Source organism: Camponotus floridanus, unplaced genomic scaffold, assembly GCF_003227725.1.
Source record: "Camponotus floridanus strain SB8 unplaced genomic scaffold, Cflo_v7.5 scaffold38, whole genome shotgun sequence".
NCBI classification, from domain to species: domain Eukaryota; kingdom Metazoa; phylum Arthropoda; class Insecta; order Hymenoptera; family Formicidae; genus Camponotus; species Camponotus floridanus.
The window spans coordinates 237,821-262,354 of record NW_020229525.1 but is presented as its reverse complement, the minus strand read 5'-3'; the positions used below and the strand labels follow the sequence as shown (position 1 = coordinate 262,354).

The 24,534-nt window shown below is 41.3% G+C and overlaps 2 protein-coding genes across 8 annotated transcripts in view; one reads left to right on the top strand and one right to left on the bottom strand.

Moving 5' to 3' along the window:
* LOC105253425 (ankyrin repeat and BTB/POZ domain-containing protein BTBD11) overlaps positions 1-24,534 on the top strand; it is a 68,858-nt gene that overhangs the window by 5,415 nt on the left and 38,909 nt on the right. The gene's annotated exons all lie outside the window — the stretch shown is intronic.
* On the bottom strand, positions 58-24,534 carry LOC112638826 (sulfated surface glycoprotein 185-like). Of its 7 annotated transcripts, none has more exons than XR_003123174.1 (3): positions 24,020-24,534; positions 1,603-2,629; positions 58-326 (listed from the first exon to the last, which is right to left on the bottom strand). XR_003123174.1 is itself a non-coding variant. In XM_025411164.1 (2 exons), the coding sequence occupies exon 1, from the start codon at positions 24,475-24,477 to the stop codon at positions 24,031-24,033; it is 447 nt and encodes a 148-aa protein (XP_025266949.1). In that variant the 5' UTR covers positions 24,478-24,534; the 3' UTR covers positions 58-326; positions 24,020-24,030. The 7 variants fall into 7 exon arrangements, 1 of the variants encoding a protein (XP_025266949.1); XR_003123175.1 differs by having other exon boundaries at positions 1,879-2,629; XR_003123176.1 differs by having other exon boundaries at positions 2,372-2,629.

Sequence of the window (24,534 nt, the reverse complement as noted above, 5' to 3'; positions counted from 1 at the left end):
CCCGCGGCATAATTCGCGTCTCGTGCGCGCGCGCGCGCGCGGAGGACACTCGTCGTCCCCTTGGCCCGCTTTCTTTCTCTTCCTCCGGCGCGTCTCCGTCTCGCACTCGCGCGCACTCGCTTCACCCTTCGTCGTCCCTCCTCTTCCTCCTTTCCCGGGCTCTCTCCTTGTCGCACCCGCGCACTGTCAGACGCGTGCACGTGCACCGTCACGCGGCACCACACACGCGCGTAGACACCGCCCGGGAGATTCGCCGAAACTCACGTGTCTTCCCTCTCTTGCTTCTCCTCCGTCTGCTCTTCGTGTCGTCGCTTCCGCTGCGATCTCTGTGGAAAGGACGGGACGTTTTTCGCGGCTCGGAAAATGTCCAATTAACGCACCCGCGGGGGGATCGCGCGCAACTTCGCGTCTCTGCGGCGCGCACGCGCGCGCGACAAGGCGCGAAATTTCACCGATTCGAAAGGCGGAGGAATCTCTCGTTTTATCGAAGCGTCTGTTCTCTCGTAATTTCTTTTTCTTTCGTATCAATTACACGAGCAATCGTCTCATTTCTGTAATATATATACAAGTACATAAAAAATATTCCACCTTATATGCAACAAAACGTTTAATAAAAAAATACCCTTATAATAAATAATTTATAAAAATTTTCCCTCAAAAAATATATATAATTTTCCTACAAAAAATCAAAACTAATTTCTGTAATATATATATATTCGTCATGTCTAAATATCCCATCGTTATATCACGTTTATTTTCATCGGAATAAGTTTGTAAATCGGAAATGACAAATTTAGATCCCGACCACGCACACGGACGCCAAATAATTACAAAGGGTTTCGGACTTCCTATATTAGTGCACCTCGGTTACGCAACTCGCCGAGTATTTGGAATCGCGTCGTCATCGTCGTCGTGGCTCGGTTTTACGGCGAAATAACTACGACGCGCGTTGTTTAATCGAAGAGCGTTGCACCGACCCGACTCGTGTATATGTACGCGTCATTACATACAAGACACACGCGCTGCACGTGTTCCGTGGAATGGAGGCACGATGCTATTAATATCAAAGTACGTGCCAATATATGTATCGCGAGAAACGATATCTCTCTTTCTTTCTATTTTTTCTGTCTAATACAAGTGTAACAGATGTTCAGCCTTCGAGAGGTAAATTACTGATTTTAATTTAGACAATTTAATATTATCGAATATACGTACATATGTATAAGAACGCGAATACAAGGCAATCATTTAATATAGCCGCGTTTAATTAAGAACACGCGTCGATATAACTGCGAGCTTTCCATATCGCAATAAACAGCTGTTTGAAAAATTTGTATCTATTCAAATTAAATCCCTATAAAAGTGAAATTTGACACGTTGCATTCGAATCGATACAAACGTTTTTATTTCGTGTACACCGTATATCTTCTCAACGCGTTAAAAGACGGGGGAGGAAGATGAAGATGAAGAAGGATTCTCGCAACGCGTGGCAACGTCTGGCAAATGGAAATTCGTCCGATTCCGCAGCCTTTCGATTCGGTCGACCTAGACGCAATCGACAAGACACGCGAGACACGCCGTCGCCTTGGAAGTCGGTCGTACGAGAGCCGGCCGAGCCTATCGGCGCGCTGTCCGCTCGACTTCCGGTTCAGCTGTTTGCACAAAGGTCCGCATATTTCTCCGATCCGCGTTTGTCGGCCTCGACGCGTCGCTGGTGCACCTCGGTTTCGTTCTCGCTCGGTACGCTTCGTTCCGTTCTCGGTTACCCCTACCACCGCCCCCCTCTCTCTCTCAGCGTCTCTCTCTCTCCCTCTCTCGCACCCTTCTTCTATTCGTCCCACCCCGTTCCCTCCGCTGTAGCATTCAAGGTAGGCGCACCTCGCGCGCCCGAGAATTTCCTCGTTGACCCGCGCACCTCCCGCGCTCTGTATTCCACCTGCGACTCGTCATCGCCGTTATTAATATCGTCCCCGTTGCCGCCGCACCGCGCTCGGGAGCTCGTTATCGTTCCCACGACGGAACCGCGCTATCAACGTCGCCTACGTTTTCATCGCTCGCCTTCAGCGTTGGCGATCGAGCCCCGCCAAATTTCGGCAACCGTCGAAATTAATGCGACCGTAATCGAATTATCCAACAACCGGCAATCGACATTAACGAAAGGACAATGTTAAAAAAATATACAAGACATTAATATACAATGCATTAAACATTCTTGTCAATGACTTTACCTTCGATAAATATAAATCAATACGATAAATCAATCGTCATCATTTCAATCATTGTACGCCCTGCGTTTGCGGAAGGGGAAAGAAAGAGAGAGAGAGAGAGAGAGAGAGACTGGGAGACTTCGGAAAATATTCGCCACACGCACGTGAAAAATTGTCGAGATCCGAGAAGGGAAACACTCTCGGGGTCGCGCGCTTCCGACAAGATCGAACGGAGTTCTTCTTCTTCTCTCCTTCATCGGCCTTTTACGCGACCGATCGACGGTTTCTCTCTCGATACCCTCTGCGTGCTGCCGCCTCCGTGTTTCCTTCTTCTCGCCGTTGATCCCATCCAAGTTGCCGAGCGTCCGGACCTCAGTGGCCGAGAATTTCCCCTCTCCCGGCGCCAGCGGTAAGCCCTCCTCCTGCGGAACAAAGTACGGTTTCTCGTTAAGACGTGTTTCACCGATGCCAATTGACGAAAAATAAATAACGATTAGCGAGCAAGTAAATACTAGGAGTTAAAGTCGCGACGACGATGTTGACACAGTCCTCGTTTTAGATTTAAATTTTTATTCCAAGAAATTGCTCTCCTTCTAATTAGATACTTCCATTTCTTACGTTGAGAAAAAAATCTGGTTGCATTAATTAGAATTCTGGTAGATTCCAACCAGGATGTCTGTTGAAAAATGAACAAACCAGAATTCTTGTAGGAATTACCAGATGAATCTGATTAATATCCTCCTGTTAAATATTTACCAAATTTTCTGGTTAATAATACTAAACTCGCCAGCACCAAGTCGTCTCAAATTTTTTCCATCTAATCTCTCAAAAGTCTGTTTAATATTCTGAACAAGATGATTGGAAATGATTGGATGATTGGATGATGGTAAATTCAATCCAGATTATTGAATATAAATGATTTTAAATTGTTTGTTAGAAATTAAACAGTGATAGAAGAAGAGGACGCAGTTCAATCAGAGAGCTAGCGTCCTCTTTCTGGCACTGCTCGTAAGAGAAAAAAAATATACTTTGGATTTAACGTTAATACTACTAGTTCTTTATATACATTTTATGGCAAATATTGAATACGAGTTAAGTTAATTTAATGTAACACGATTAATAGATTTTACTATAAAGTAAAAAAAATTTTTTTAATTTTTTATAACTAGATTTTTTATAACTAGATTTTTTATAATTTTACTTTATAGTAAAATCTATTAAACGTTCTAGTTATAAAAAATCGAGTCTTATCATGACAACTAGAAATTCTTCTTTGATTTAATCAAAATGCCTTCAGTCATATACGTCTTGTTGCTACAATCAAACGATTTTTCTCGGTGTTTTTAAATTTCCTCTCTCTTTCTGTGCCACGAAATTATGAAAAAAAAAAGAAAACAGTGAAATTACTTTAATCGTATTGTATTTCTAAATATATTTAGAATGCAAATGAGGAGCGTAGGAAAGATAAGAATAAATGTCTAATCTCTCGATACCGACCCATATTGCACGCGCATTTGTGTTAATCGTAATTAATATGGAAATTTCGCTGCAATCGCGAGACGAATATTGCACCGAGATTTCCATTGACTAATCGGTCCTTCTTTTCTCCGCACCGGCGAATACTTGCGGAAACTAATTACGTTATAGAGTGAACGCGGTGCGCACGATAGTAACCGGTCACGCGATAACGAAACACTTGTAACTTCACAGAGCATTCTGTGTTTCGGTCTCTCCATTTTCCGCGTAATCGACGGCAATTATGACCCGTGTATTTCCACGTGCGCCAACTATAAATGAAGACGAATTAACATGCAAATGAGTGATCGAACGTGAACCGATGCACGGGGAGAAAAAAAAATGGGGATGCGCCGTTGTTGTCGCTACCATCGATTCGATACCGTCATTACACGTGCTCATTATCCGCAAAGTTGAAAATACCCGATGCGGTGGAAAGAAATTTATGATTGCGTCAGGTTTAGGATAAGTGTTCGATAATGGCCGGTTATTGACCCGCCTGTGTTCACGGATGAAGACAATGAGGTAGAAATAAAGGACGCGAATAAAACAGAAAAATAAGTGGAAATGACATGTATAAGAATATAAGATATTGTTGCAACACACGAAGAGGCAGCTTTCCAACTTTACAATGTTATTAAAAATTTCACGCATCTATTACATCTCCTCCCTTCGGAGAGAGATAAATAATCGAGATTGCTTTTGAACTTTCAGGTAAATACGAGACGTACAAAATCCCCTCTCGATAAAACTATTAACGTCAAACTGATTTACATCCGTTATCTTATCGCTAATTTAATCTCCCGCGTCTCTACGAAACTTAAGACTCATTCTCGATACTCGAAATTAGTTTTGGCAAATGAAACGTTTTCGTGCGAGAAGCATCCGTAATCAAGATATCGTTCGAAAATTTCTCGCGTGAGCATAAATTAGCGCTCACGACAAGCGAGATTTGCAAAAATCTCGGGCACCGCGTTGGTTACGTATTACACATAAAGAGACGTAAAACGTATATTTTGCAGGAAATCCGCAGCAGCCGACAGAGAGATACGGCAATTACGTCGGGATAGGTGTACCAAGCACGCAATGGGGGCGCGATCGATCCTCGTGCAGTGGGAAATACTGCGGGAGAAAGCATCTGACACGCGTTTCGAATCGCGCCGTTCCTGCTGCTCGGGTCGATCTTGCGAGCTCGAAATAGGCAACAACAACAAAAATGACAAATATCAGCTGTACGGAGTAGTCTGGCTCGCTCGAGCGATCGATCCGCGACCGTTTCGCGACGCAAAAATAACGGCATCGACGTTCATCGAAATGTTTTCCCGATACCCGCTCGAACATGAGGTGTCTGCTTGAATCTTGTGAAAAAATTCTCCGATCTAGATAGCTTTAAAATTCCCGGCGAAGAGAATATTTGGAGGATTTTTCGATGCAAGTTTCTTTTATTTTCCAATGCTTTTCACTCGCGCGAAAGAGAAACACAAAGATACTTTAGTTTCAAGTGCTAGATTTGCAAATGTAAAAACTGAATAGATTTCGCAAGATATACGTTTTTCACTCGCAACACTTTTATTTTTTATCGCGAAAAATTATAATAAAAATATGTACCAGACATTTTATCAAGACACTTTAAATATATGAACAGAGATAGATGTATGTTTATAACATATTTTATTTGTTATAACATATTTTAAATCTCATAATTTGCAATTCAGCGGATTGCCCCACCTGCTCGCAAAAGGAAAATTATGAAGGAAAGGATTTTTTTAAATTTTCTTCGAGTCTCGATAAAATTTCATAAAATTTCCTGATTTTTCCAAATACAAAAATCTGTGAGAATTCCAGGTTTTCCCTGAAAGTAGACACCCAGTATAACTATATGTATACAACTAATGTGCTCTAAAATCAAAATTCTATCGCGTCGCGAGCAAAACAATTTGCATTTTAAAGACTTTATTAAAATAAAATTTTTTAAAAATCTGGAAAAATCAACTCGAAATTAAGAAACTTTAAAATATATGAGAATATAGAAACATTTTATCAGAGAGTAAATAGTCTCCTTCCTGGGTAGCTATCATCGTCAATCGTGTACGTATTAAAATTTTTTTTAAAATCCAATCGTACGTCTCGTATCATTACGACTCGTGCAATGCAAGCTGAGTCATCGTGAACTGTACACATTAATGTTACACTTGGTCATTCTTGAGGATGTTTCCTTTAAGATACATTACGCATTCAACTCTTTCACCCTCTATTATGATTCGGTGATGATGTGTATCTTGCTTATTTAAATGCAAACGATGCAAAAAAAATTTGAGTTGTCACCGAATATATAGTTAATGGCATCGAACCGATCGATCCGATAGAATCTTTGAGGACGTTAATATTTCGATGTCTTTTCAATGGCGAAAAATTTCTCAAAAATTGCACAAGATATTTATAAAAAGAGAGAATTTTTCGAGATATCTATTATTATTTTTCAGGAGAATACATCAATTATTTATGTACTTTCTCGAAACGCTAAATCAGATTTATGCGTATATATCGCTAGCAATTATCCGTCCCGCTGTCATCGATGATAAGGGACAATCGCCGAGACCGATATCGATGACGAGGTGCACCTCGATAATCGCGTTCGCATCCAAGTTTTCCGTCTCTCTCCTTCTTTCAATAGGTGTATTACCGAGCGGAAAGCTCTTTCGTAGTGACGCGGCCAGACTGGAGGACATCTTATTGGCCGGCTAACGTAAACACGCGTATGAGCACACCCCTTGTCTCCTTACATCATGGAGTCCAGATATCTCTTCCGATCCAAGCTCCCCCCGTCGCCCCCTTGGCTCGCAGCCGCCGTAAGCACCCCCACTCCCGCTCCTAGCTTCGCCCATTCACCGTTGGCGCGCAGCGTCTCGCATCTCCTTCCCACTCCGACTACGACCGCGTTCCCCTCCCCCCCACCGACTCCACTCGATCCCCGAGCCCAGCGAAGACTACTACACGTCCGCAGCCGCGGCTCTCCTCCCTGCTACACAAACAACACGCCACACGCATGCGAGTTCCACTTCTCGGCGTTGCTGCACGAAGAGAGAAGGAAAGAAGAAAAGAAACAGAGAGAGAGAGAGGGCTCATTCCCTCTGACGAGGAGCACAGAGGTGGTTACCAGCGGCCGTGTAACCCTTGACTCGCTTGGCGGGTCCACCGTGCTCCGTACATTCTGTGAAAATCTTGGTCTCCTTGCCTCGGAATATATTCGCAAATGCAGTCTGTGGAGATTGCCTTTAATCTTGTAGTCATTTTTCGTGCATCGAGGATTTATTCCCTCCAATAAAGTCTAATGAAATATATCGAGGATACCGGATGTTTAATATATTTTACATCTAGTATATTTTTGATTAATATTATCATTAGCATTTTGAAATTTTCAGAAAAATATCGTGGAGAGCCGCAGAGGTAGAATTTTGATCGAGTCCAAACAAGAGGTATTTCCAAACAATCCGACATTGACTGTACATGCCGTCGCATCCTTGACAAAAGCCTTGACTTTTCGGCGAGGCAAAGCATGCGCGCGCGCGCGCGCACGTTGACGAATTTCGTAAGCGAGAGCTGCTCGCTCGCTCGCTCTCGCCTCCTTTTTCCAAATGCCGCTTTTCTCATCTCCTCGCTTCGTGCATGCACACTTTCGCTAGACCGTTCCTCTTTTCCCACCCGTTATCGATTACGGCGCGCGCGCGCGCGCGGACAGCGCGACGGCGAAAGTAGAGGCGATTTCGTATCGCGAGCTTCACTGAAATGTTGTAACGATAAAACCGTCTCTCTCGGTTATCGTGAATTTTCTCCCTTTAATCTCCCGACACGCCCGCGTTTGTTTTTCTAATCCGCGGAAATTCGAGTTTTCGCCCGTGTAACGACTTTGGTGAATAATTGAAGAAAACGAAATGATTGTCCGAAGAGATAATTAATGAATGCAAACAAAAAAGCAGAAAAATTCTCCCACGAACGAATTCAAATTCTCTCGCAGCAACAATTTTGTGAATTATTAAAAGAATTGGAAACGGAAAAAGCTGCTCGGCACTCACGCTCTAACAAATTAATTTATACGATGAATTATTAATTGAGAATTAATTATTTAATATTATTATTATTGAGATAACAGAGAGATAGACTATGTGTTCTACATAATTTATTCATAAAAACATGAATTTTCAAATAAAACGTCTACAAGGAAATTTTCACAAAGTATCTTATTAAAATGAAAGAAATAGAGTTGTTGATAGAGAACTAGACTTGTCCAATATTGTTATTATTATTATTGAGATAACAAAAGACAGACTTTATAAACTGGTTACGCTTATTTATAAAGACATTAATTTAAATAGAACATTCGCAGGAAAGTTTTCATAAGAAGTATCTTGTCTCTGAATGAAAAAAAAAAAATATAGGGTCGCGTAATATTTCGCGATTTTTCCAACCTTCCAGTTGCAGGATGTATCTACACAATAGAATGCAACGAGTATTGCGGATTGTTGCGCAATATTGCGTTCTGCAAACGCAGGCCGGCTTTTCAGGTCGACCGTCAGACGAACACGATGAATCCGGCGAATCATTTTCCGATCTCCAGGAGCGATCGCGTAAATGTCATTTAGATGCCGGCGATCTGCACGGGTCGCTTCCCGCGTGTTTGCCGTATTTTTAGAATCGTTGCGTCGTATAAAACAACGCGGCCGCGAAGAGAAAGTTCAGAAATGCCGTGTCAAAGGATATTTTAGGATCGTTATATCGTGCGCACGGTTTACGCTCCGTTTGAAAACGATGACGATGACGACAACGACGTAGTCGATCAGCGGCCCAAGTCTTTCCCTACCGAGACCCGATCCCAGGAAGAAAGAACTCTACCACCTGGTCGCCTCGTACTATTATATTCTCTCTTTATTCGCGCACGTATTCCTCCTCGACGCCTACAGTTTGATCATCCTGACCGAACATTCGTCCCCGAATGTCACAACGCTTGCCTCGAAATAAATATATGAAATATATGAATAAAATATATGACAATCTCCTTCTCTTGGTTTACGCAGAATCTTCAGAGCGCGTTGATTCTTACTTTTGAAATCTATAAGTCTTGATTCTTACTTTTGAAATCTATAAGTCTTGATTCTTACTTTTGAAATCTATAAGTCTTCCTCCCGAGCAGAAAGGATCCTACGAAAACTCGATTCTAAAACTTTCCTATCAGCAAGTAACACCTATGTTACTTTATCGTCTACCTCTGTTACTTTATCGCTCCATACACAGAAAAAAATAAGTGTCAAATCAAAACTTGGATACTTGAATTAACGCGTTCATTGTTTCGTATATACGCAACAAGTTATAATCTTCTTAGAGGAATTTAATAATTTTAAATTTCAACAATATTATAGTCTTATTTTAATATTATAACTGTCATCTCAAGAAGACATAATTATTTAATTCTACTTTAAGAAAATTATAATCTTTGATTTAAAGATGTTATTTTCCATCTAACATTGTTTCTTCTCCATTCAAGAAAATTAAATCTTAAATCGTAAGAATATATTTTTCTTGATTGAACTATAATAAAATGGCTTCATTCAAGTAAGCAATTATTCAAGCAATTATATTTTTTCTTTAATTAACGCAATATAATCTCATTTCAAGATTTCCATGTTAAAACTAAATATATTTTCGAAACAAGAAAGTCCTTTTTTTCTGTGTATTATTGTATTTTCTTTCTAATCGCATAAACATTATTTGACGCCTACAGTTTGGTCATTTTTGTTCACAACGCTTCCAGTTGCCTCGAAACCATGACAATCTCCTTCTCTTGGTTTACCCAGAACCTTCAGGGCGCGTTGATTCATCTTACTTTTGAAATCTCTAAGTCTTCCCCCGAGCAGAAAGGATCCTACCAAAACTCGATCCTGAAATTTTCCTATCAGCAAATAACACCTCTGTTACTTTATCGCTCCATATCATTGTATTTTCTTTCTAATCGCACATACATTCTTTGACGCCTACAGTTTGGTCATCCTGACCGAGCATTCGTCCCCGAATGTCACAACGCTTCCAGTTGCCTCGAAACTATGATAATCTTCTTCTCTTGATTTACCCAGAACCTTCAGGGCGCGTTGATTCATCCTACTTTGAAATCTGTAAGTCTTCTCGAGCAGAGAAAGGATTCTACCAAAACTCGATTTTCCTATCAGCAAGTAACACCTCTGTTACTTTATCGTTCCATATCATTGTATTTTCTCTCTAAGCGCATACACATTCTTTGACGCCTACAGTTTGGTCATCCTGACCGAGCATTCGTCCCCGAGTGTCACTTTCAGTTCCTCTCTTATCACATTTTTCTTCACCTAGAACCTTCACGCTGATTTATCCTACTTTTGAAATCTATAAGCCTTTCTCGAGCAGAGGAAAAGTATCGAGGCCCTATCATACTCGGTTTTAGGGCCTCCCTTTCAACCGCACCTCATCGTCCCACTCTCTTTCTCTCTCTCTCTCTCTCTGCTCGTTCACACATTCTTCCTACGCCTACAGTAGTACATATCGACTTTCTCAAAGCTCGAGACGAAGGTAAATCTGTCGCGAAGGTAAATCTGAAAGCGAGCGTAGGAAAAGTTAAAGGTATCATATTATCCCGAGGGGGAGGGGGGAGAAGGAGGAGGAGGAGGAAGACGCGTTCTTGCGCCACTTTAAACCCGGAACGGACGACGATTTTTGCCGTCGTCGTCCGCGTGATAGCCACGCCGTTATCGATTAAAACGCCCCACCTGCTGGAGGTTATAAAAACCGAAAGGGCCGTTCTCTCCGCTCGCGTACTTTACTCGGCATGCATATATGCGCGCGCTCGACACACACACATACACGTATACGCATGTAGATCGGTGTGCGATTCAAACCTCGTAAATCAGCGTCCCCCTCCCCCCTCCCTCCCGCCGCGTCGGTCGGTCGGTCGGTTGGTTGGTGACCTCGCGCGACGACTCCGACACACGACCAGCAATTATTCATTCCGCGAGCTTCCGAATCTTGTTACGTCTCGGATATGACAGCGATATTCTACCTTCGTGAATACTCTCGTATTCCCCACCTTTCCCGTCGGCCACAGGCGACTGACATTCAATTTTAACCGGTTATAACCTGACATTCGTAGAATCGCGTACAAGTCTATTTACTCTATTATTAAGCTCTCGTCCAACAGTTTTGCCTCAGTCGGCGATAAAGACCTTAGACGCGTCGCGTCGGCGAAAGAGACGTTTTCTCCATCGCCATCTTTTTCCATCGTGTCGCGGAATCCAGAATTTTTCTCGAATCCGCTCCGCGGATTTTCGTTATTTCTCTCGCGTAAAGTCAACACCCTCCCCGCCGGGTTATACGGCCGATAAAAGCCCCGTACCCTCGCCGACAATCGCATACGGACGATCGCCGAGATCAAGATAAACGACGTTGCGTCCTGCGTTCTTCTTCCTCGCCGACTTCCACTCTCCCCTCGACGGACATTGTCAGTCTTGGAGTATAAAGCCCCTTTTAGACGATTCGTAATTCGCGACAAAATTCCAGACGGAAACCTATTTATATTTTTATGCGCCGTATATTCCGATTCTTTTCAAATGTCTTCTTTACTACGCGACGCGTAAAATTATCGTCGAGCCGCGCACACACACGCGTGCACCGATCTTTTACGTGCACGGTGTAATAAGACGAAAGATACGAGGTAGAATAAAGAAAGATTGAAATGACGATTAAACTTCATGCACTAGGAAAATGTAAAACAGGCTCAATTTTGAATCGATATTGCAAACATGATGTAAAAGTCGCAGAGAACATTAATTTCCCTTTTAGACAGAATCACTTTCCCCTCTTTTCCATTCTTATTATTATATTCAATATAAATATTATTATATTCAATAATAAATCATTTTTCTTACATAATATCTTATATAATAATTAATCTTATCGACGTACGTTTTACAGGGATAATAAAATTTTTTCCCAGAAGTTAGTTTTGCGAATCTTTCAGATAAATATCGTTCTCAATTGTCTTCCTCGCGTTATCTTAAAAGCAGACCATTTCGAGCTCGATATCTATCTCATTTAATTAGAAGAAAATAGATCGATGCTAAAAATAAAGGAAAATATACACGTCAACGTCTGCATATTCCTTCGACTCGGTCCGCGACACTAGTCTACATCTGATTTTGACGGATAAGAGAACAAGCGGAGCCATTTTAACAAGCGGCGCATAAAAGAAGAGGAGGGGGGGAGGGGGAGGAAGAGGAGGAGGAGGGAAAGCCGCGATGTGCTCGGCCAACTTGTACGTAAACCCGCGTGTTTTTTGCCACGCCATCGCCGCCGAACGCGTGAACGGCGATTTTTTTCAAAAGTACACACGTCGCGCTCCACTCCTCGCCAAATATATTTCAACCGGGTTATTATTATCTCGCGAAACCCAGAACGGTCGATAGCTCCGTCGTGGCCGCCGTGACTCAAAGTCGAGCCGAGCCGAGAGCAGTCGAACCGAACCGAGAGCCCGAGAGAGAGAAAGAGAGAGAGAGAGAGAGAGAAACGCACACGCGGGGTCGTGTCATTCTTCCTTCGACGCGTGAAAAGGACGACCGCCGGAGATGCACCGCTGCTGGGTCGCTCGTGAAAATGTAAAGCCCTCGCGATCGCGACGTTAATTCGCACCAACATGACACAAACGGAAAGAAACAAAGCTGGTACATCCGCAATTCTTTCAACTCGACGACATATCGCGAAAGGCTTGGAATGGTATTTCGAATCTAAAAAAAATTGACCTTGGAATCAATTAAATACACATGTATGTAAAAATGTAAAAAAAACATTGCCAATAACTTAAAATTTTTCCATGTTTCGCATATTTTTCACCGCGAGATTTAATGCCTTGTTGACGGAATACAAAATGAAAATCAAATATAATGTATAAAATATAATAAAATTATAAATAAAATATAAAAATTATAAAATAAAATATGTAAAAAAATGTACAAAAATATATATATAATAAAATGTAATAAAAATTATAAAATAAAATATGTAAAATATGTAATAAAAATTATAAAAGGCAAAATATATAAATAAATGTATAATAAAATACTACAAGATACATTAAAAAAAAAAAAAATTATATATATATATATATATCAAAATTTATTTAAAAGTATAATTGTAATTTATTTTTATATTACGCACTTTTTTATAATCTTGCAATGTTTGTTTCCGACAATGCGTCGTCGCGCTCTCGAGTTTCATAGTCGTCGAGAAAGACGCAACGGTATACACATAAATATCCGATCACGCATAACGGCACGTTAACGCTTATTAAGGAAAAATAAGATCATTAACACTCGCTCGCGATCCAATCAATGTCGCATGCATACGAATAAGTTTGAGTAGTCGCGGTATCTGACTCTTGGACAACGCGCAAGCTGGATCTAATCTTTTCTTTACATCGCGTAAAAGGAGGCTGATTAAACCGCGTTTTCGATCAAATATTTTTCACGCATCAAGGTGCGTAACTCTCGTAAGAATTTATATAGTGTGTAAAAAAAATTCTACCATATTATCAATTATAAAAGTATACATGTTGATAAAAAGTAAACGATAAAAAATGCGCTTTTTTGCTTTACTCGATTTTTTGATACGGATACGTCGTTTTCGCGAAATCCGGCCACGTTGCAACTTTAGCGTTCGTTATCGCGACTGTATCCGGCGGGAAATATCGGACGCGATATCGATTTCAGAGACGACGCGATGTCGTCGTAGCGGCTCTGAATAAGTCAACGAACTATAGCCTTCATTCCGCTACGATAGGCTCCGTGTTATTTTCGACCAGGCCTACTTCCGGTACATATTCCGAACCAGTCTGTGGTTTGTCGTTTTACGCCGCGAGGGAACGTATTTACAGATGCGTATCTCGATCTCGCCTTGATCGATTCCCGATATTCCTCGCGAATCTTTCTCGTAAAATTTCACAAAGCGACTCGATCCATTCGATCGGTCGCCTCGAATCGATTCACGTAAACGTGGATGGTCTAAGGAACGCAAGAGACACGTATACGATATAGGTACTTCGAGGTCGTATTATAGAAGGTTAATTTTGCATGAGTAATACGAGCTGCAATAGAGCTCCCAAGTTAATGAATTCGCCATTAGAGTCACGACGCTAATGTAATACGATGTATCTTGTAGCTCCAATTAAAAGAACGCGTGCGAAAGAAGGTTGTACTTGTTGAAGGTATTTTTATTTTCCAAGCAAAATATTGGAATAGCAAAAAATGCAAAATCGATATTATAATTTCGAGATTTCCAGACCGCAGCCACCTACGCGAGGCGAATGATGGAGCCGAGAGAATAGGAATAAGAAGGCAACTCGGAACAAAGTACGAGTAGTCGCGATTTCGCTCAAAGTCGCTAACGAATATAATAATCTTGTACGGATCTGCAAAAGCCACGAAACAGAAATAACGCTCGTTTAGCAAACTCGAAAGTATGTAATAGAATTGTGTCGGGCATAGAAATCAGATTATACAGGATGTTTCTTAATAAGTACGAAAAATTTTAGGAGATGATTTTTTGTCGAAAATTAACGGGGGGTTTTCATACAAATATTAAAAAGTTGTAATAAAAAATTGAATAAGAGTTGCTAGTTTCATCCCCTCGTAACAATAAAAGGCTGAAAAAAATATTAATAATTATATTATTAATAAATATTATATTAATATAATATTAATAATTATATTATTAATAAATATTAATAAATAACCTGTTTACTTTAGTAGAAAATATCCATCCAATTTCATTTCTTTAACTTGCTCCAAATTTGAGAAAAAAATAAAAACTTAATCTTTAACCCCATTTGTGGAGGATGTAGGAGTTTAGATGAAAAGCCCCTCTTAATTTTCGACAAAGAATCATCTCCTAAAATTTTTCAAACTTGTTAAGAAACACCCTATGTACATGAGAAAGTCTAGAAAGGCTTCGTCTTTCGAGAGCGGTCGAGGATAAATGGCTCCTGGCGACTAAATTTTCACGGCCGTATAAAGGAGATAAAGATCGATATTCTTGACGTAATTGAATTTTTCGAAGCGCACCTAATAAAACTTGAATACAATGTTTAATTACACCGATGGATTTAATATCGAAAATTAAGAAGCGCCATAAGGAGAGAGATAATGAGACGTAATCAAATTTTCAAAGCTGGATAATCACGATAATATTTAATTATAATAATATGAGCCTTTTCTTTTGTCCCGCGCGCTTATTAATTTTCAGAATTTCTCAGACGTGAAAACCGGCCCTTCCAACGGACGCAACGGCCTCGCGATGGCTTTAACGCGTATACATCACCAGATCGATGCTTGCGTGCGTGTGACGATGCTATAGGCGGTGCTACAAGATGCGTGCACGCGTGTGCGTGTGCGTCAGCGTGCTTCGACATGGAACGGGGCCAAGCTAGCCGGTCGCGTTTAAAGAAAACCCGACGACTCGAGTCTCATAACCTGTCGGTTGCTAATATTTCGCTTTGCCATACACCGAGAAAAATATATACTGTATTCCAGTAAATATTATTTATTTCAAGTATATATCGTAACTTTGCATTGAATATATTCTGAATTTTATTAAGTGCAGCGTTTTCAGGAATATTAAATTAAGAATATTAAATTAAAACAAAATATTAAATCAAGAATATTAAAACAAAAATTTAGTTTGCTTAATAGAGTTGATGTAAAGAAAGTGTGATTTTTCTTTGATACAACTTTATAATATTCTTAAAGAGGAAATAAATTCTTTCGAGTACGTAATAATGAGATTTTCTAACACTTGTGACGAGTACATTTTAAGACTATTATCAAAAATACAGTCTTTGTTGAAGAAAGACTGTTACTTCAAAAAAGAAAAATAAAGTGAGTAATCGCTTTTCTTGGCAGCAGAATATTTCTCTCTGTGTATGAATGAGATGAGCGTGAGTCTACTTTTTTTATACGATTTCGAAAAAACATAGTCTTCTTTTGGCGGAAACTGTTAAAAATATTGTCCTGGTCCAGGATTTTGCAAATTGTCGAAACGACCTCGACGATTGCTGTTGACGACGAAAGATTCCCTCGCATTCATCATCGCGCCAGAGTGTAAATAATAATGTGCGTACGCGATAATCTCGGCTCGACTTTGATCCGAGAAAGCAGCCGACGCAACGACCCGTCGAATTTTCGCCTAGAGAGAAAAGATTGCGAGCGATTTGATTTCTCCGTCTCGTGCGATACCTACTTCTTGCGAAAGATTGATAATAATTCAGTCAAAGAGAAGAGTTGGGGGGGGGGGACTTATCATTCCCCGCCCCCAATTGCGACAGTGTCGATTATTTGCCAAAACAGCGCTCTTATCCGCAATGATGCGATGTATACGTGTGTACGTGTTTTTTTTTAAAGCTTCATCTGAGTCACGCATGACGATGCAAAAATCTGATAAACGAGAACGTCATATCTTTCGATATATATTTATTTTCTTCCAACATGTAGGGAATCGCTAATGGCTTGGCTTTGGAATAAAGCAACGTCGCAAAGTAACAGGTCCGAGATTGATGCGAAAATCTACGCAAAAGCGGATTTACTACAAGATTGCTCGGAGTGACGGCTTTTCTCTCTCTCTTCGGCAAAATACCAAATTGCATTTCCAAATCTGCGATGTCAGCTTACACAACGAACCAACTAAATCCGCATGACTCGTGAACTTGAGAAGTTTCGGATCGTTGCAAGTAGGCGTTCGATATTATAACATTATAAAATATTTAATTAATAATATATTGTAACAAGTATTTAATTAATAATATATATTATAACATTAAAAAATATTCAATTCATAATATATTATATTTAAAATATATAAATATATGTATATATATAATATTAATATTTATATATGTAAAATATACATATTTAATGTAAAATGACTTGTTACATATTCTCAAAAAATATTCGCGTAAAATTGATTACTCGCACGATATCGTCGAGATTATTGAGAGTCAACATTTTTTTGCATCGATACATCGTGCGGATACATCGCGAAAAATCGTGCCGTTGCGTTGGCCGCATCTGAGCGAAACGCCGTTGTAATGCTTTCGGATGTGCGGCGTTGCCAAGTGTGTAAAACACTCGCGGCGAGCGGGAGGATAGATCTGGCAGCGCGACAAGGAACGTCGCTGGCTGGCCGCGCTCTCGGTTTTCGCGACACCCGTTCGCTTTAACCCTTTCGAGCCTCTCCCGATACGCATCCGGCCGAGGAAATATGTACATTATATCTGTAATTTCTCGCAAAATTACGCGAATGTACCGCGCGTATTCCCTTGCAACGCGACACGTTTCCGATGCGACTTTGATCGATATAACACGAGGAAAAAGGGACGGATAGCAATTATAATCCGTGCACTTTGTATTTACGCGACATTTTCTTTATATACCGTAACTGGGCGCGATGAACGGGGCTTTCCAGGGGAAAGTCCATTGTACAAATAATTCTATTGAAAAGTTGCAGTTGTATTTCGCCGATATATAAATACAAGCGTATTTTTAAACGAGAGGAAGAAAAATGCACTTCACTTTTTAATTATTGGTCAAAATATAAAAATGTTAAAGTGATTTGTTTTCAAGGGCGAAATTTTGTTTGCGGAATCGACGTAAAATATCTCGCGACCGATTTATCTTTTTCCCCCCGATGTTTCTAAGCAACGCCAATAATAGAGTCGCAGCAATCTTCTCGAGAGAATTTTCGCAACCTTATCCACCCGAAATTGTAACGGTCCTTGTCCGGAAACGCGTGCGCGAGCGGAAGGAAGTTGTTTGTCCTTACGGAACGGAAAAAAAAAGGACGAGCGCAGACAGAGGCGCGTCACACACGAATTACGTAATCATCCTCCTATCGAAAGACCGGCCCCGACGCGATAGAGAAAGAGAAACAGAGAGAGGGGGAAAGATTACGCGAAATTTATACGTATGATAAAAGTGATGCTCACACGCGGTGACTCGCAGCACGCGAAATCTTGCGAAATATTCCCCGATAACGTTGCATATGTTGAACGAAATCAATGGTAAATTCGACAGAGAGAGAGAGAGGAGTCAATTTTTTACAACTTTAAAGCGGTAAATTATATTTGCTTATCTTTGTGGGAAGCGAGATAAATCTGGAAAAATTTCGATAAATAATACATTGAAAAAATGGAATTTTATATAAAATTATTAAGGAATTTATTAAGGAATTAAATAAAAATTAAATTCTTAAATATTATTAATAATTAAATTATTAAAGAATCATTGATTGAAGAATCACATAAAGATTTGGAAATAAGGTTCTGGGATATTTTAAAAGTCGCAAATCGTCATTGGATGCAAAACTTTGCGTTTACCATATTCCGAGTACGATATAATGAAAAAAAATTGGACAACTCGCTCGCCATATCTAGACTTCCTTTTTGTAGCGAAAAAGTTTCGAAACGAGTCGGTTCACCAGGCGCGCGACATTTTCACGTAAATCGACAGCAGTGCACGTTCTCGATCAAAGTACTACGGCAGATAACCGATAAGATACTCGTCGATCGTCTCACAGACTTACGTAACGGTGGGCGTGTGCTCGAAATTAAATGCTCCGAGTCTTCCCGAGGACGATCAGTCATAAATTCTTTTCTATTTATCTCTCTCTCCAGACGGGAAAGTGTATACATTATTTTGTGTAACGCGAGATAATCAAATTAATCCCAGAGACACGTGAAAAAAGCGCGTTATACGAGAACCGTTGCAGATACATCGAATGCTATTTTTCGCCAACGATAAGAATAAAAGAAAAATTAACACGACACGCAGCACGTGAAGCGCATTAAATTATACACCCGATACGCCATATACGAGCATTAATATTTGATTTAAACGGAAAAAATATAAAATGTTGTATAAAAATATAAATTACATTGGAGCAATTGTGATAAATACCCATTTTTCCCCAATATATCCGTTATGTAAAATTTTCTCGTTTATCGTCGGACGAAAAATAATCTTGCTTTGACGTTATATAATTTTGACACAACGATATCAAATCAAATACATCTACGACGCGTATGCATATGCGCGACATATTAAAATATTCGGAAATCCGAATGTCGGAGCAAGACGGTCGAATATGCTGGACGCATATCGAGGAATATCGCAGACTATCGCAAAGCCTTCCTAATACAGAGCCTCACGAGAGCCTCGGAGGCCAAGAATGTTCCGCGCGCCGCGGCTGACGGCGGCGGCGGCCATCTCGTAAGGTCGTTTCGAGCTGGCCGACGTGTATATAGGGTGTATCAAATGTCGCGCACTTTCTCTCGGCTCGGCGCACTCCGACTAGAGACCGTACTACAAGTAGAATGTCGCTTGCTTCAATGTCGGGGCGTTAATATATGCGAGGACGAGACGTAATATATCGATTGCCAAAAACGTTGACTCCTCTAATCGAAATACGTTTCGAGCAAATCGCGTGAAATTTTGACGGGCACAGTCGGCGCTTGAGATGATGAGAATTCACTCGCGGACGACGGTGCTGTTTTGAAAAAATTGAGAACAGAATGCGATCGAAAAGAAAAATATCCTCCTTTTATAAATAATTGCGATAAATAATTGTAAATATATTTTTTGGAATATGCTCGAAATATATAACTCGAAGAAATTTTCTTTTCAATGATTTTCGAATCTTAATTACTTTGCATAAATTTTGTATTCGTAAACAAGTTTGTGTCTTACTTATTAAAAAGTAATTTAACATCGAATGTTGAAAATATTTTCGACTGATGTTTCGCGCGAAACTTTTGAGCCCATTGATCCCAGATTCGTCGATAAATTTACGAGTCAAGAAATATACTTTCTCTTAATAAAAAATTAAAAGAAATTAAAATTCTTAAAAATCAAAATTTTGACATTGCGTATCACTTTGATGAGATGAAATCGCGATTTGGTATCTCGGTTGCCGTCGGCGACGACTCGACGACGGCGGTATCGACCTTCTCGCACAATGATTCGATGAGATGGAACAGTTTGGTGTGGTAACATCGCTCGTTATAACGTTGAGAATTTGCCGCGCGCGAACTAATATCGGCGAAACCATCGCCCAAGTCTCAAGTTTACCGCGTACACGATTGCGATCGCGAGATTCAACGTGCGTGTTGACGTGCCGCGGAAGTACAACCCCGCTCTTAGTATTTGCGACGAAACACGTAGTACAATAAACTAATCGACCCATCAAATTGAATTTTTCAAATTTTATTAAAATTAACCGAGACTTTTGTGTTTTCGACCGCACTCTGCTCGCTTTAAAATCCCTTTTTACATATCCATTCGAATCCGATAAATTTCCCTGAAAATTATTTTTCGGGTATTTTTGTTTAAAATTTCAGAATAAAAAGAAAATATATTTTAAAAGATTGCAACTTTGTAAAATAAATTTTTCTACTGCATGTATTTTCTAATGTTTTTCATATAAAGCAAAAATATAGAAATTAAATTTCAAATACTAGATTTGTAAACGTACTGAAAAAAGCAAACTTTTATAAACATTTGTCTTCTGCATAAAATTTTTCTATCATTAAAAATTACAACAAAAAATATGTGCTTCGATATTTTGTAAAGATATTGAATATATAAACAAAAAGATGGATATATATTTGATATTTTTTAAATATACATAATTCATAATAATGTAAAAATATTATCAGAGAGAATTTTTGTAAAAATTCTATGAGAATTCCCTGATTTTTCCAAGTACAAAAGAAATTGCTGAGAATTCCAGATTTTACACGTTTTTCCAGAAAGTAGACCTTGTGTTTTTCATTAACCAAATAACGAACATTTATTAAGCAATTTCATTTTATGTTCGAAAAGAACATAAAATTGGAAAAAAGCACAAAACTCTGAATATATCCGAAGAATACGTCGAAACCTTTCTACTCGCGAAACGTAAAATACGCAAAAATGTATATACGTGCGCATATGTGTTTGTTTATATTTTTCGAATTAAAAACAAAATATCATGCCTCGCATCGATGAGAGGGAAGAAAGAGGAAAAATACAAACGAAGAGTGCAGAGACCTCTACGCTAATAAAAATGACCAATTAATAAAATAACAAATTAAACGCGAAAAAGAGAATATAAAATGTGCGTGTCTAAAAATTAAAATTTCCGATAATTTTGTTTACATCTCGATTATTCGCCGCCCACGATTGATTCTGACTCGTGCCACTTTCACTTTCAAAGCACCGAGTAATAAACTAGGGGCCGAAATAACAAACGATTGATAATTCCGTAGACTACATAACGAGCGATTCGCAAGAAACAATCGCGATCGAAGCAATGTCGCGAGAGCCGATGCGAACGAGTCTTATGGCAGGCATCGCGTATGCCTGGCAGCGAATGCCAACGTTTAAATTAGAAGCAGCGTGCAAGAAAATCATAAGCGATCGGCGACTCGTCTGTGAGTTATAAAAAATCGGTCGGAAAGAGAGCGACGATGGGAGATTGCGACAAGCCAGATGAACGAAACCTTACGCAATTGATATTCGCGAAAATTAAAATCGAAATTGAAGACTGAAAACGATCGGGCACCAATTTGGAAGGAGAGCAATTAATTAATCGCGATTTAATGGAATTTTCAGAGATTAGAAATGTAGGATTGAAATAATTTAAAAATCAGCCACTTGAAAAAATGATTTTCTTTTAAATTATAGACTTTTCGCGCAGTTTGATGAGCAAAATTCAACTCGTCTCTAGATTCTTAATCAAATTTTATTTCCCAAAGAGCGACCCTTTGGAAGCGTTTCACTTTTTCAATCGTCACTTTTCACTCGCGTTGTTTAATAAATATTTTTGTCGAGGATGCATGTTGCACGAGACAGGATCGCACTTTGCAGGATTTCACCGACGTCGAGTCGCAGAAGGCTTGTAAAATTCAATACTTTAAACACTTTGGACGTGGCAAATATCAAAATCCGATATTGGGCGTAAAACAAAAAACAACCATCTAGTCGCACGAGTAATTTTTACCTTTTTATAAAGAAGAGGATATTTTTTAACCTTATATATTTAAGTATTATATAAATTTACGTATATATCGTACACTTTTTCAACACGCACATCGGTGAAATCGCGTATAATTAAGATTCATATCTCTCCAGGACGAATCCGACTCGCACAAACACCTTTCGTTGTCATTAGCTACGATGTGAACGACAACTGGACGATTTTACGCGAAAATTAACTCCCGAAGAAAGACAAAACTCTATCTCAAACAGAGGTTTCACAATGTCGTTCGATTATAACTCATTTTCCTCTATTTTGTACAAATTCATTTCCGACACACGTCAACTTGAATTTCAACATTTTTTACATACAACACTGAATCATCGTTCTTGGTCGCGATGCAGATTCCTCCCGGAAAGGTACAAGTAAATCTTTACCGTCGCGTCGCTTCCGGCGCGCTAATTTCCGTGAATCCAGGAGAGAAGGAGAGATAGATAGATAGATAGAAAGAGAGAGAAAGAGAGAGAGGAAGAGAGAGGCGAGCAAGCGAGCGTCGCGTTTCATTGAAAGAGAGCCGTTTTTTTTCTATTCCCTCCTTTTAAAAATGAATATTCGCCCCCGACCGGGGGGGCAGGGAGCAGAGGGCGGGGGACGGACGCACAATACCGCTCTTTTAGAAACATCTCCGAGCGACTCGCCGCTATTACTTCCTCGCCTCTTTTCCCGGCTCCGCCTCGTCGAGGCGCAATAAAATCGCATGATATACGTACTCGGAGCGAATCCGTCGGCCCGCTATCTTCAAGTTCACACGCGGAGCGGCGCCGAGAGTGGAGATAGCCCTATTAATAGGTCCGTTATTTTCGGGGTCCCCGTCTCGTCTCTCTCGAGACGCCGGTTACTCGACGACGCTTCTCGCACTGCTGGACTCTTGGAGCACTCAACTATGCGGCAAGACCAAAGGCTCGATCACATAATATCACTGTCAACACCGAGGCAGCCGAGGCGATGACGAGACGATGACGAATCCGTCGACGGCGAGGACACAGGGTACGGAGAGAGAAAGAGAGAGAGAGATAGATGGATCCGGGAGCCGCGGGAACGAACCCGGGGCACCAGCCTCGCGCACAACGCGTATAGCAAAAAAAAAAAAAAAAGAGAGAAAAAGGGAAAAAGACGAGATGGTCGAGCACTCGGTCGGTAAACACGCGACGAGGAAAGATTAACGCGTACGCCCGAAGGGAACGAGCGAGGAGCACGTACATACGAGGGATCGGCGGGCTCGAAACGAACGCGAAACGACGGGCAAACTCGCGGCGTTGGAGACAAACGCGGTCACAAACTGCGACGCGAGACGCGACGCGCAGCGTTTTGTCGCTCGCGAAAGGCCGCGATCGTCGAGGAAAATCCGGGTACAAATTTGTCACTGTACACACTGCGAGCACTTCGACGAACGTTTCGTATTTTCGGGATACGCAGGTGCGAACGCTTCACGTTACGACGGCCACCCTCGTCGTCATCGCCATCATCGAGTTCTCTCTCTTTTGTTTCCTTCTTTCTATTTCGTCGCTCTAATCCTTACTCCGCTTTATCCTGAACGAGAAATAAGTAGGATAAATAGGGAGAAAGAGAGAGAGAGAGAGAGAGAGAGAGAGAGAGAGAGAGAGAGAGAGAGAGAGAGAGAGAGAGAGAGAGAGAGAGAGAGAGACGGAAAGGGAGAAAAGGAGCGAGCTAGACGGAGAAAGAGGAAAGGAAAAAGAGAGAGAGAGAGAGCGTATTCGTGGCGGGTAGTTGACGTCGCTTGTGTGGGTGCGTGGATGTGCGTGAGAAAGAAAATGAGAGATTACGCACACTCGCGTGATTGCCTAAAAGAGAGGGAACGAGAAGCGGAGGAGCGAGCGTGCGAGAGAGAGAGAGAGAGAGAGATGGATGGGCGAGAATAAAAGAAAGAGAGAGACGGATAAACGCAAGGACAAAGAGAGAAGGAGAGCGATAGACTCGACAAAAGGAGCACGAGCGGGACGAGCGTTTCGAGGCGCTTTTTCTTTCTTAGGATCCTCTGTCCATCTCTCTCCTCGCTTAATTTCATCGGGTGGACGAGACGTTACGTGACGCGACCGATGCCTTCCGACGCGATGACGAGAGAACGTTACCGACGACGACGACGATGACGACGGCGATGGATATCCCTCGTCGTTGGCGCACATTAATCTTCGCGAGAGGCTTACCCGCGGCGAACTTATTCCCTCGGTTTATCGTATTCCCTGGCGATGATGCGTCGTTGGCCAGTGGGCGCACCGGCGTTAGCGAACAACAACCACCGCGACGACGACGACGACGACGACGACGACAACGACGACGACGACGACGACGACGGCGGCGGCGGCGACGACGACGACGAGGACGGTTGCTGTCGCTGCTGCTGCTGCTGCTGCTGCGACGGCGGTGGCGGCGGCGGCGACGGCGGCGGCGGCGGCGGCGGCGGCGGTGGCGGCGGCGACGACGACGACGACGACGACGGCGACAACGGGCCACCGCGATTAAAAAACACTCGCGTTCTCGCGCACTCGCGACCCGACGACGACACGGTGTCTCGTTGCTGCGGCACGAAAATCGGCGCGGCCGGTCCACACGGCGTTTTCAGGGCCGCCAGGTTAACGTCACGAAATCCACCGCACACAACCATAGATCCAAACGGCGGACGGACGGACGTAAGGACGGACGGCAGGCTGGCAGGCAGGCA

Bases quoted from the DNA above. Each gene is read 5' to 3' on its own strand.
- LOC112638826 (XM_025411164.1), bottom strand. From the start codon at position 24,477: ATGGTTGTGTGCGGTGGATTTCGTGACGTTAACCTGGCGGCCCTGAAA.